General features: G+C 46.8%; 2 protein-coding genes across 2 annotated transcripts in view; one reads left to right on the forward strand and one right to left on the reverse strand.

The window, feature by feature from the left end:
- The window catches only part of LOC134406446 (dehydrogenase/reductase SDR family member 4-like), a 104,675-nt gene that overhangs the window by 65,503 nt on the left and 27,031 nt on the right, over positions 1-12,141 (reverse strand). The window lies entirely within an intron of this gene.
- The window catches only part of CARMIL3 (capping protein regulator and myosin 1 linker 3), a 67,936-nt gene that overhangs the window by 40,089 nt on the left and 15,706 nt on the right, over positions 1-12,141 (forward strand). The window contains exons 13-21 of the mRNA XM_063137868.1: positions 241-350; positions 2,854-2,931; positions 3,091-3,167; positions 3,375-3,479; positions 4,800-4,869; positions 8,157-8,238; positions 8,328-8,424; positions 9,851-9,905; positions 11,704-11,876. Of these exons, the coding sequence (XP_062993938.1) occupies positions 241-350; positions 2,854-2,931; positions 3,091-3,167; positions 3,375-3,479; positions 4,800-4,869; positions 8,157-8,238; positions 8,328-8,424; positions 9,851-9,905; positions 11,704-11,876 (847 nt within the window). The remainder of the gene's footprint in view (positions 1-240; positions 351-2,853; positions 2,932-3,090; positions 3,168-3,374; positions 3,480-4,799; positions 4,870-8,156; positions 8,239-8,327; positions 8,425-9,850; positions 9,906-11,703; positions 11,877-12,141) is intronic.

Below are 12,141 nucleotides of genomic sequence, written 5' to 3' on the forward strand. Positions count from 1 at the left end.
CTGGAGAGAATTTTGACATGTGCTGCTTCTCAAGTCGCATTGCCTCAAGGGGGGAGAAAAGTAATGCCTGATGAAGGAGTTCTCTCTTCTCTACAAAATGGCACGAGAACCTCTGTCCACCCTAAAACGCCGTTTCCCTCACAGGCGTGTTGTGAACAAAGGAAGCACAATCAAACATTGAAAGGCCTGTGTAAATGACGATGATCTTTGCGGGGGTTGTGTGTCCCTTTCCTTCCTCAGGACTTGCCATTCTGTGCCAGAGCTTCGGTGCCAACCCGGCCTTCACCAGTTCCCTCCGCCATCTTGACCTGAGCAAGAATCCGGGGCTACTGGGGACCGACGAGGCAAATGTGAGTGGCTGCCGCCTTGCGGAGAAGCCGCCCTAACGAAATGGCAGCTTTCCTAGCTGTCAAGTCATCCAGGGCCGTTCACGCCATTGTCAAAAGGCCCGGGAGCCCTGCCAGGAAAAGAAAAATGGCAGCCATGGGCGAGAAGGCAGAGTTGGGCGGCCTGCTAGTATTTGGATTCTTGTGTGTGGATGAGGCCTCTTTGCTGCAAAGGGAGGAGCAGAGGCTGCATTCAAAGACGGTCATTGGCCTGGTTCACACATAACACTAACCCATGATTTATTTAACCCATGATTTGTTTCCCTACCCAGGGTTTGTCTGGTTGACAATCAAACAAACCATGGGTTATTTTCTCAATCCCTGGGTTGTTTGTTTTGCTCCTCCTTTGCCCGCTTCCTCCCTGTATCTGTTTGTGTTTTTTTTAACCTTTCTTACCCACTGCCTCTGTAGCTTGGCAAAACATCCCATGAACAACCCACAGTTCTGGGTTCACGCATAATGACAAGTCATGGTTTAAACAACCCAGAGTCCACAACTCAACAACAAGCCATGGTTCTCTTTCTGGATTGCTGGTAGTTAACAACCCTTGTTAGACTGGCTGCATTCAAGCATCACGACAAGCCTGAATTCAACAACCCATACATGGGTCAGCGTTATGCATTAAACATTTGTACCCCTCTTACCATTCCAAAAGGAAGTCCAAAGCAGCTAATAATAACATACCACAGCAAATGCGATATCAAAAAAGAAACCAAGCAATATAAAAAGTTATCTAATATTATTTTAAAAAATACTCCGATCACTCCTCAGTGCAGTTCTGCATCACCAGTTTAAACATGCTCACTAGCTATTAGCTTCAAAAGGGTTAGCGGCCTAACCATGGCTCAGTGTATTGTCTAAACAAGCCCTTTATTGACAGTGGCAGCGTTTGAACAACACAATAGAATCATAGAATCATAGAATAGTAGAGTTGGAAGGGGCCTAAAAGGCCATCGAGTCCAATCCCCTGCTCAATGCAGGAATCCACCCTACAGCATACTTGACAGATGGTTGTCCAGCTGCCTCTTGAAGGCCTCTAGTGTGGGAGAGCCCACCACCTCCCTAGGTAACTGCTTCCATTGTCATACTGCTCTAACAGTCAGGAACTTTTTCCTGATGTCCATCTGGAATCTGACTTCCTGTAACTTGAGCCCGTTATTCCGTGTCCTGCACTCTGGGAGGATCGAGAAGAGATCCTGGCCCTCCTCTGTGTGACAGCCTTTTAAGTATTTGAAGAGTGCTCTCATGTCTCCCCTCAATCTTCTCTTCTCCACACTAAACATGCCCAGTTGTTTCAGTCTCTCCTCATAGGGCTTTGTTTCCAGACCCCTAATCATCTTTGTTGCCCTCCTCTGAACACGCTCCATAGGAGAGCAATAGTCAATTGGTGGGTTAATACTCCCCACCCAACATGTTCCTACACAAACCATGGAGTGGTTGGGGCTGGTGTTGAGTGGAGTAATAATCAACCTGGTGTTTGACTGACAAGCCCCCACCCTTCTCCCCGCCCTCCCCCAGTCCTCCCGGTGCTATCCCAGCAGCCTTTGCGAGTTGCGCCAGTTGTAACAGAGCAGCCTATGCAGTTTTGGCCACTCTTGCCCAGGAACTCTACAGCCAGCCGAGAGAGTCAACTCAACCCTGCAACACTTGAGCCCGCCAGACAACACGCTAACCAACAGTTGCGCAATTGGTCAACTCTGCAGAGCGTTGGTTATCTCCCTTAGTTATTTTGAGGAAATAGTCAACCGTGGGGTGATTTTTGCCTGACAGACAACACAATAACCAACCGTTGACTATTTAACCAACGGTTGACTAATTAAACCACCGTTGGTTAGCGTGTAGTCCAAACTGAGCCAGTGCCTTAAAACTAATCATCACTCCTACACAGGGTTGGCTTCAAGAGTAGGCCTGCCGAGGTCCGCTAGAGTGAGTCCTCCTCTTCACCAACGCTGCCTGCTTGTTTATCCATCTCTTCATCTGGCCCATGAGAAGGCTGGTGGTGAGAAGGCTTGCCATGGCTTGCTTGCCTCCTGGCCTCTCCCTATAGAGCAAGCAAGTGGCGGCCATGATAAGGAAGAGAATGAGGAGCAACAGCAGCCGATAGCAATGGCAGTGAGAAGGTAGACTCACTGAGGGAGGCAGCCCGTGGAGGGTGTCTTGTTCAAGCGCCCTCAAAAACCCGGAGAAAACACTTGTTATTTTACAATACGGTTTAAGGCCAAGTTGGTTTGCTTTGTTACCCGGTTATAATCACGGCAGCCCGTTCGTTTCAGAAGAAGGGAGAGCTTGAAGTGTTTACGATTCCATGCAAGCAGATCATTAACAGCGCGACTTAACTCAAGGTCAGCGATGCCAAGGCCTTCTCGAAAGAGACTGAAATGCCCTCCTCTCTAGGTCTGGTGTCATTGCCGTTTCATACACGGCTCCTATGTTTACCCCCCTTTCCTTCTTCTTTCCGCCCCTGCAGGGTTTCTACTCGTTCCTGGCCCAGCCAAACGCCCTGGTGCATCTGGACTTGTCCTCCACAGACTGTGCAGTCGATGCAGTAAGGTTTTAAGAGAGCCGTGCGCTCAGCAGTGTGCCGTGCCGCGGGAAGCGCATTGCATTGTGGGGGGGGAGGGCGGCAACATGGGGGAGTTGGCGGCAGCCTACGCTTTAGCACACGTTCACTCCTTGGTGTGGGTCTGTCTGTCTGTCCCTATAGCTCTTCGGGGCGCTGTTGCATGGCTGTTGCCCACGGCTTAGCTACCTCAACCTCGCACGAAACACCTTCTCCCACCGGTAAGGAATTGGCTTCTTTCGTCTTTCCACCTCAGCACCCTCCTACTGAGAGGCCCTGCAGCCAAGTCAACATGCTAACCAACGGTGGTTTAAGTAGTGAACCGTTGGTTAAATAGGCAACGGTTTATTGTGTTGTCTGTCAGGCAAAAATCACCTGTTCCAGGGAGGGGGAAAAATGGTGTTTTATTTGTTTGTTTCCTTCGGCAGGAAAGGAAAGGCGCTGCAGCCCTCCGTGAAGCAGTTTTTCTGCAGTGCCTACTCCCTCAGCTACGTAAACTTGTCCGGCATCAGGATGCCCGTGGAAGCGTTAAGGTGAGGAGCGAGGGCACCGCCGAGAGACCACACGGATGTGACAACTAGGCTAGATCTACACCAAGCAGGATATAGCACTATGAAAGCGGTATGAAAGCAGTATATAAGAGGCAGGAGCCGCACTACTGCTTTATAGCGGTATCAGAGTGCACTGACAACTGTTGGGGCCCATAAGACACGTTCCATATTCTGCTTTCATACCACTTCCATACCGCTTTCATAGTGCTATATCCTGCTTGGTGTAGAACTGGCCCTAGAGGTTTAGTCAACTAGCCCCTCTCTAGGACTGCAAAGTATCTGGTAGCCCAGAAGCTCGCAGGGTGGGGCAGGGTATTATAATAATAATAATAATAATAATAATAATAATAATAATAATAATAATAATAATAATATTCTCTTTCTCGCTCATGGTGGTTTTTCTAGAAGGCCATGACAGGCTTTGCCAAGTCTTGCTGTCTTTTACAGATTCAGGAATTTCCTGACAGTTGAGCAAGTTTTAATTATGTCTGCTTTCCGGATGTTGTTGTGGATGTATTTTGGTGGTCCCAGTTTCAGAAGGTTTTCTTTATAGTTTTTTGATGTGATGCCAGTGACTGATGTGACTAACGGAATAATTGTGACCTTTTCCTTTTGCCATGGTTCTTTAACTTCTGTGGCCAGTCGTGAAGAGGGAATTTCACCAGGTGCTGCATGCATACAAATGACACCTGCTGAAATTCCCTTTTTTTATACAACTTTAAGATACAGGAGCCTGGTCCTCCTTTCCATAGGGTCACCCTACCTTAGTGGTGGACTTAAGGAAACAGTGGACCAACTGCTCTGGTGGTCTGTGCTCTGGGAGCCCTAGGTGGGCTAGCACGCTTGGGAAACTATGTGTGTGTATATATATATAGTATATTTTAAAAACTACCACTCTTTGAGAGGAGCCACCATGACAGATCTCAAACTGTGTGGTAGTTTTGTCTTCATTGGCTCTGCTCAGGCCTGTTCCTGAGGAAAGAAAAATATGTTCCCTTTTTTTGTGCGTGTTTAAGGAAGGAATCTGTTTTAGGAGTGTGTGCACAATGGCAGCTATTTTAAGAATAAGAGCAGGCTCCTTTTGGAAGGTGAGCCAGCTGTGACACTTACAGAATTTTAAATGCCAGGGAAGTCCTGTGTGACTCCATCTGTCACTCCCTCATTGGACGTGTTTTCATTTTGTTTTACTTTTAGTATTTACAGGCTGCCCTATATCAAAAGAAAAATGACCTATGAGGGAGGCTCATAGGATAAAATCAAACAAGTTATAAACAAGACTGTGTTTTTACATTCTTCCCTCAGGTCTCTTTTCCAAGGTCTGTCGGCCAACACTCACCTCAGCGAGCTCCACTTGGACTTGAGTGGCTGTGAGGTAATAATGAATAGTTAATGGTGTGGTCCCATTGCGTAAAAATCTTGTTTGTTTTATGTATTATTTTACATTTGTAGCCCACTTTTTCTTCCCAGGAACCAAAGGCACATCATAAATGCTGTCCCTCTCTACTTCATCCTCACAACAGCCCCATAAGGCAGGTTAGGCTGAAAGCCTGAGACAGGCCCAAAGCCATCCAGTGAGCTTCATAGCTGAATGGGGACTTGAACCTAGATCTCCAAAATTATTATTATTATTATTATTATTATTATTATTATTATTATTATTATTATTTATTGCATTTGTATACCGCTCCATAGCCGAAGTTCTCTGGGTGGTTCTCATAAGATAAAACACTTAAAAACACTATACAAAGATTAAAAACCACAAAAACAAGCAAAATACACATACATTTAAAACCACTATAACAACTTTAAAAATGATATGCCAAAAAACAGACCCAGGGTCGTTACATATTGCTAAATGCCTGGGAGAAGAGAAAAGTCTTGACCTGGCGCCGAAAAGATGACAATGTCGGCGTCAGGTGGGCCTCGTCAGGGAGATTGTTCCACAGTTGGGGGGCCACCACAGAGAAGGCCCTCTCTCTTGTCGCCACCAGTCCAACACTCTAACCACGACACCACACTAGCTACCTCCATCCATCTACCTGCCTTCGTATTTCTGTAGGTGTCTGGAATTGTCCAGGAGGAGCATATATCCTGCCTTTTAACAGATGTTTTCTGAATGTCGGTTCTTCTGCTTTCAGCTGCGTCTGCAATTACAACTGACTTTCCACACCAAGTTACACCCTGCAAACTAGAGGGTGTAACTTAGCTGAGTGGATGTGACACTAACTATGCACCCTGAACATGCCGTTTTAGTTGTGCGTTTTTAAAATCAGTTTTTAAAATTTGCACTAAAACACTTTCTTGTTTAAGTGCTTTTGCACTGATATTTGAATTCTTTTTTAAAAAATGTAGTTAAAAGGCCATTTTGGTGCAAATTTTAAAAATGGATTATTATTATTATTATTATTATTATTATTATTATTATTTATTACATTTATATACCACCCCATAGCCGAAGCTCTCTGGGTGGTTTACAAAAGTTAAAGGTTAAAAATAAAAATGCTGCTAAAATGGAGCTGGCGAAAAAGGCGATAATGTAGGTGTGACAAAATGAAGAGGCATGAAACCACGCCTCACAATGCCCCCCCCCCCCCACCAAAAAAATCCCCACATGATGTCAAAAGCATACCTTTTCAAACTGACAAAAGAGGAGCTCTATCTGGTCAAGAGGGCAGGGCTCCTGCAGCTTTAACTGTTGTGATGAGGAGAGAATTTCATCAGGTGCTGCATGCATACGAATGACACCTGCTGAAATTCCCTTTTCTATAAAACTGTTAAAGATACAGGAGCCCTGTCCTCCTTTCCATAGGGTCACCCTAGCAAAAGAAGGTGCACCAAAAAGCCAAAAATACCAAAAGTAACAGCATACCGTATTTCTTCGATTGTAAGACGCACACTAATTTTAGTACCACCAACAGAAAAAAAAACCTTAAGGCACACCCGCAATTCTAAAACGCACCCCATTTTTAGAGATGTTTATATGGGGTGGGAAAGTGCGTCTTAGAATTGAAGAAATAGGGTATTTTAGCTTCATGCTGTGTTACCCAATGTACACCTGTGGAAAATGTGCAGCTGTTCCTTGCACACACAAAAAGTCAGATTTTCTGAGCTCTCAAAAGAAAAGGAAGACGCATAAGAGAAATGCAGGAGAACAACAATAGGATGATGACTTCACATAGGTAGGTGCCCATTAAAAGTGCTGGGGATTGGACAGGATGTGGCCTTCCCCTTCTCCTCATACTCACCTTATCACAGAAGAGGGGTTGGAGGTGCTGTGATGTTCCACTATTTTATGCCATTTATCTGTTATGTAAATGCTGTTTCGACTTCATATTATAAGGCTGGTAAGTAGTTAATTCTTTTGGGAGGGGGAGTGAGAGAATGGAATGTTAGAGGGAATGCTGATTGGCTGTTGGATTTGAGTGTGTGAGGGGGAATGACAATTAAAGTCAGTTGGTAGTTAGTATTATTTATTTATTTAGAGTATTTTTATCCCGCACCTCAGCCAAAAGGCTGACAATGTATCAATAAAGAAGACAGTCCCTAGCTTCAGGCTTACATTCTAAAAAAAGACATGACACACAAGGAAAAGTGGATGGGGAGGGAAGAGGGAGAAAATAAAAAGAAATTACGGAGACTGTTTAGGCTGGTGAGAAGGCCCTGCTCCGTCCTCTCATCTCCCAATGGAGGGGCAAACCAACAGCTCCTTCTTCCCCACAATGTGAAGATGTTAGCCCTGTGGGGTGTGTGAGTCCAACTGAAGCAGGCTCTGATGGTCCCTGCCTGCTCCAGTCTCTCTCGTAGTTGGAGAGAGTTGGAGAGAATCGGGGTTAGTCTGCTGTAGAGGATAGATTAGCGTAGGGTCTGCATTTTACTGGTTTGGGTATAAGAGGGAGCAGGAGAAGTAAGATTAGGAATTTAGAGGGTAGAGTAAACAAGGATACAAGACATCTTTATTGTAACAACTAAGTACTGAAACAAATGAAACCATAAGCTTGATAAAATGCATGAACTTACTTGTTAAATAAAAGTTATTTTGTTTCACCCTGGATTGGATTCTTTAAGTACCTGATTTATATGGTGGCAGCGGTAAAGTGGAAGGTGAATAGAAGGTGCACGAAGTGCCAAGATGGTTGCCGTGGGACCAAAAAGGGGTCAGAGAATCACAGAACCGGTGAGAGAGTAAAAGGTGATGCCCAGGGGTGGTCACAGAAAGGAAAAATAATCCACAGAGTGGGCAGCCGTATACCGACTGCTTTCATGGTTGGGATCCTTTAAAGAGAAAAGTAAAACGGAGTCCCAAGGTGAGCGTGTCGTGACAGGTGCCTCCAGAGAGAAGTTTTCTAATGCTACCAAGCAAAATGCGTTTTGCTGCGGCTCTGTCTTCTCTTCTTTAACATTTTTTTTTCTGGTAAGAAAGAAGACGGAAGAAACGGCGGGGGAGCACAGGAGGGTTAAATGGAAGATGCAGCGCTCTCTGAAAGATGCAATGTTGTCCATTAATAGGGCAGGGCTATTGCACATTAAAAGCCTTGTCTGAAAGTTCCCCGATTCCTTTCGAAGCATTTCAGCGTCCGGCTGTTAGAGTCACTTACCCACTTCACGTTGCTCATTTCCTCTGAGTCACTCATTCAGTCTTTTCCCTTCCTTCCCTCTTAGCTGCGCTCCCCGGGGGCTCAGGTGCTTCAAGAGCAGTTGTCTGGAATCAGCGCCTTGAGCAGCCTAGACCTTTCCGACAACGGTGAGTCCGTGTGTTTTCCCCAGCCGTTGCTCAGGCCTGGCCCCGGCATTCGCTTCCCGACTCTATTCTGCTCTTCTCCTTTCCCCCAGGCTTCGATGCAGACTTGCTCACCCTCGTCCCGGCACTCAGCAAGAACAAGTCGCTGAAACACCTCTGGTTGGGCAAGAATTTCAATGTCAAATCCCGGTGGGTTGGCACCATCCCTACGTTGCATGGTCTAGAACAGTGGTTCCCAAAGTGGGCGGTACTGCCCCCTTGGGGGCGGTGGGATTGCATAAGGGGGCGCTAAGAGGCAAAGGGGTGGCTGGCAGGGGGGCTCTTGAGGTGGTCTTTTCCGAGAAGCGCCTCTCCAGAAGGTCTTAAGACCCAGGGTCATTTTTATGGGAGAAGGTAGTTTGGTCCCAAGCCATATAGGGGAAGTATCCACACATGTATTAATACCGTTTAAGAAGAGTCCTTTTAACGGTGAATTGAAATTTTTCAAAAGCACCAAAACGCTAATGAAGAGACATACCCTGCTTGGTGTGCCCCGCCACGCTGGCTGCAAAACAGAGGTGTTCGCTCTCTTTTCCCTCCCTCCCTCAGCAAGCCTGCAGCGGGTGCTTCCCATTTAAAGGGGCTGTGTGCAGATGGCACTGGGCATGAGTTTGTGGAACCAAGGGGGCGGTTGGGAACCACTGGTCTAGAACCATCCAGTGCTGAGGCAGTGGGTATCATGCCATTATGAGATTTTCTACACAGCGCTGTCAATTTGCTGTATCTACATTCGGTTTCAGCACAGAATTAGGATCGAAGCATTACACAAGGAATGTTTCCTTTCCTGCTTTTCCGCTACCTACCTCTAGGTGGCACTGTGGTATGGACAAATAGTGCAAATACACAAATGGGAAAAGTGTTTTCTTTTGCTTTTACAAAATACCATGTTTTCCCTGCTCTAAAAAAAAAACAACTCATGGAAAGTACTCTTTAAAAACAGAAGCAAAACAGGAGGGGCACGGTCATCTAAAGAAACTGTAAACAACCACGATGAGCACACAATAAATGTCTCGTGTAAAAAAAGGTCTGTATAGTTTCGCCGTGAGGTGGGACTTGACTTAGTCAGCCTCCCACAATTCTTTAAGAGACGGTGCTTCCAGATGGACAGCTCCTATCGCTACCAATCAAAAGTGCAATTACTATGCCATCTTTTCCTTCCCAATAGAATTTCCCAATAGAATTTCTGTGGTAGGAAAAAAAAAAGCTGGAACGATGGGAAAACATGGGAAGGTCATAAATGGAAGGCGATGATGTCTGGACATTTTGTGAAAGGGGCAGGGCGATTGCGCAATAAAAGCCTCATCTGGAGGCACCCAGAGACCACCCAGATTTTTGTCTAGCTGCTTGACCAGTGGAGGCTGGTGGCTCTGATGTCAGTGGGGTGGTGAATTCGCTCCGGGTTTCAGTCAGAATTCTAAAGCTGCTATCCAAGGTTCAAAGAGTTCTGACTGGTTCTGGCTGAAACCCAGAGTGGATTCAGTACTCCACTGACATCAAAGCCAGGCTCCTCTACTGGTTCCTGTGACACTCTTGTCCTGTTCCTTGACGTGACCGTTCCGTTGCTCTTGCTTCCCAGAACCTTGGAGGAAATTCTTCAGAAGATGGTGCAGCTTATACAGGAGGAAGAATGTGTAAGTTCTGTGCTGTCTGAGACAGACATTTGCGGGATATAGAGGCTGAAGAAGAGGCTGGATGGTGGTGGGAGTTACAAACTGGGTGCCGATGGCCAAACAGGCCAGAGGCGGGAGGGCCCTCCAGTGGTAGAGGATCCCCCCTCCCCGCCCGTGGTACTGATCCAAATCAGCACTCCTTGCATCTCCTATTTGCACTGGGGGGAAATATCCCATTGGGAACAGATGGCAGAAGAAGGCCTGTTTCAGGTGGAGACTCTTCACCTGGGAAGGCAGGTATTTATTTATTTATGGATCTATCTATCACATTTTTGTACCGCCCAATAGCCGAAGCTCTCTGGGTGGTTCACAGCACAATTAATGCCACCAAATGCAAAGCAATAAAATACAATATAGAAGTTTAAAACTATAGTATCAAATAAAGATTAAAACCCCAAAATAGAACCTAGCAGCAGTACAAAGATTTAAAAGACAGTAACAGGTTTAAAACAGCAGAAACTGGACACTTAAAATGCCTGGGGAATAAGAAGGTTTTCACCTGACACCAAACAGGTAAAAGGATTTTAAAAAGTGAAGCGAAAAGAGAATGATAGAAGTGTACAAAATTGTGCACGGTGCAGGGAAAGTGAGTAGGGAGAGGCAGTAAGCCTGTGTGCCCCAGTTGCTGGGGAACATGGGCGGGAGGGTGCTGTTGCACTCATGTCTTGCTTGTGGGTCCCTGGTCGACAGCTGGTTGTCCACTGTGTGGACAGAGTGCTGGACTGGATGGACCCTCGGTCTGATCCAGCAGGGCACTTCTGATGTTCTCACGTTCACGATGCTAGAATCCAGTGGGCTCATCCCCTGAAGCTGAATGATGGGAGATTCAGGTCAGACGAAAGGAAGGACGTCTTCACACAGCGCAGAGTTAAACTATGGAACTCCCTACCACAAGAAGTAGTGGTGGCCACCAACTTAGAAGGCTTTAAAAGGCGACCGGACGGAAGTGCTGGACTAGATGGTCCCCCGGTCTGATCCAGCATCAGGGCTCTTACTATGTTCTTACGTTCACAATACGAGAATCCAGTGGGCTCATCCCATGAAGGACATCTTCACACAACGCAGAGTTAAACTATGGAACTCACTACCACAAGATGTAGTGGTGGCCACCAACTTGGATGGCTTTGAAAGGGGACTGGACATAAGAACATCAGAAGTGCCATGCTGGATCAGACCGAGGGTCCGTCTAGTCCAGCACTCTGTTCACACAGGGGCCAACCCGCTGTCAGCCAGGGTCCCACAAGCAGAACATGAGGGCAACAGTACATGAGTCCACCCCATGTTCCCCAGAAACTGGTGCACACAGGCTAACTACCTTGGATACTGGAGGTTTCACATAAGCATCAGGACTAGTAGCCATTGACAGCCTCCAAATTCATGGGGGAAGAAAGTTTAATGCCAGTTGCTGGGGAACATGGGCGGGAGGGTGCTGTTGCACTCCTGTCCTGCTTGTGGCTTTCCCGTGGGCAGCTGTTTGGACAGAATGCTGGAGGGGATGGACCCTTGGGCTGATCCACGATGGCTCTTCTGACATTCCTAAGCAGTCTGGGAATTCATAGCCATTTTCCTCCTCATGGATGCTTAGTGCGCTTGGGGGAGCAAGGAGGGGGAAGAATACTGAGAAGCGAGCTTGCCGTATGGCCCAAAGAGCAGTGCAAGTTGGCCAAAGTGGGTTGGGGGAGGGGCTTTACGGAGGATGTGAAATCCCTGCTCAAACCCTTTTTTCCCCCTACTTGAACCCCCCCCCCCTTCCGCAAAGTCCCTGCAGACCTTCTCAGTTGCTGATTCCCGGCTAAAAACCCGCGCCAGCATCCTCATCAACGCCCTGGGCAGCAACACGTGCTTGACCAAAGTGGACCTGAGTGGGAACTGCATGGAAGACATCGGGGCCAAGATGCTGTCCAAAGCCTTGCAGATCAACAGCACGCTGAGGTGGGGAAACTGGTGTGGCGGGGTGGAGTTGCTTTCTTTCGCTGTTTTTCTCAGCCCCTAGAATTCAGGGGGGAGCTTTCCTGAATATGATTTAGCCTACGTTCACACAACACGCTAACCCACATACAGTGGTTGAGCGTGAGTTGTTTGTTGTACCGTGGGTTAGCATGTTGTCCAAACCCAGGACATTTTTTCCATAGGGTGGCTCATTAACCATGCATTGTGGCTTCTTAGCCACGCTGAACAACTCAACAACAAACCATGG

Source organism: Elgaria multicarinata, chromosome 11 (genome assembly GCF_023053635.1).
Source record: "Elgaria multicarinata webbii isolate HBS135686 ecotype San Diego chromosome 11, rElgMul1.1.pri, whole genome shotgun sequence".
NCBI classification, from domain to species: domain Eukaryota; kingdom Metazoa; phylum Chordata; class Lepidosauria; order Squamata; family Anguidae; genus Elgaria; species Elgaria multicarinata.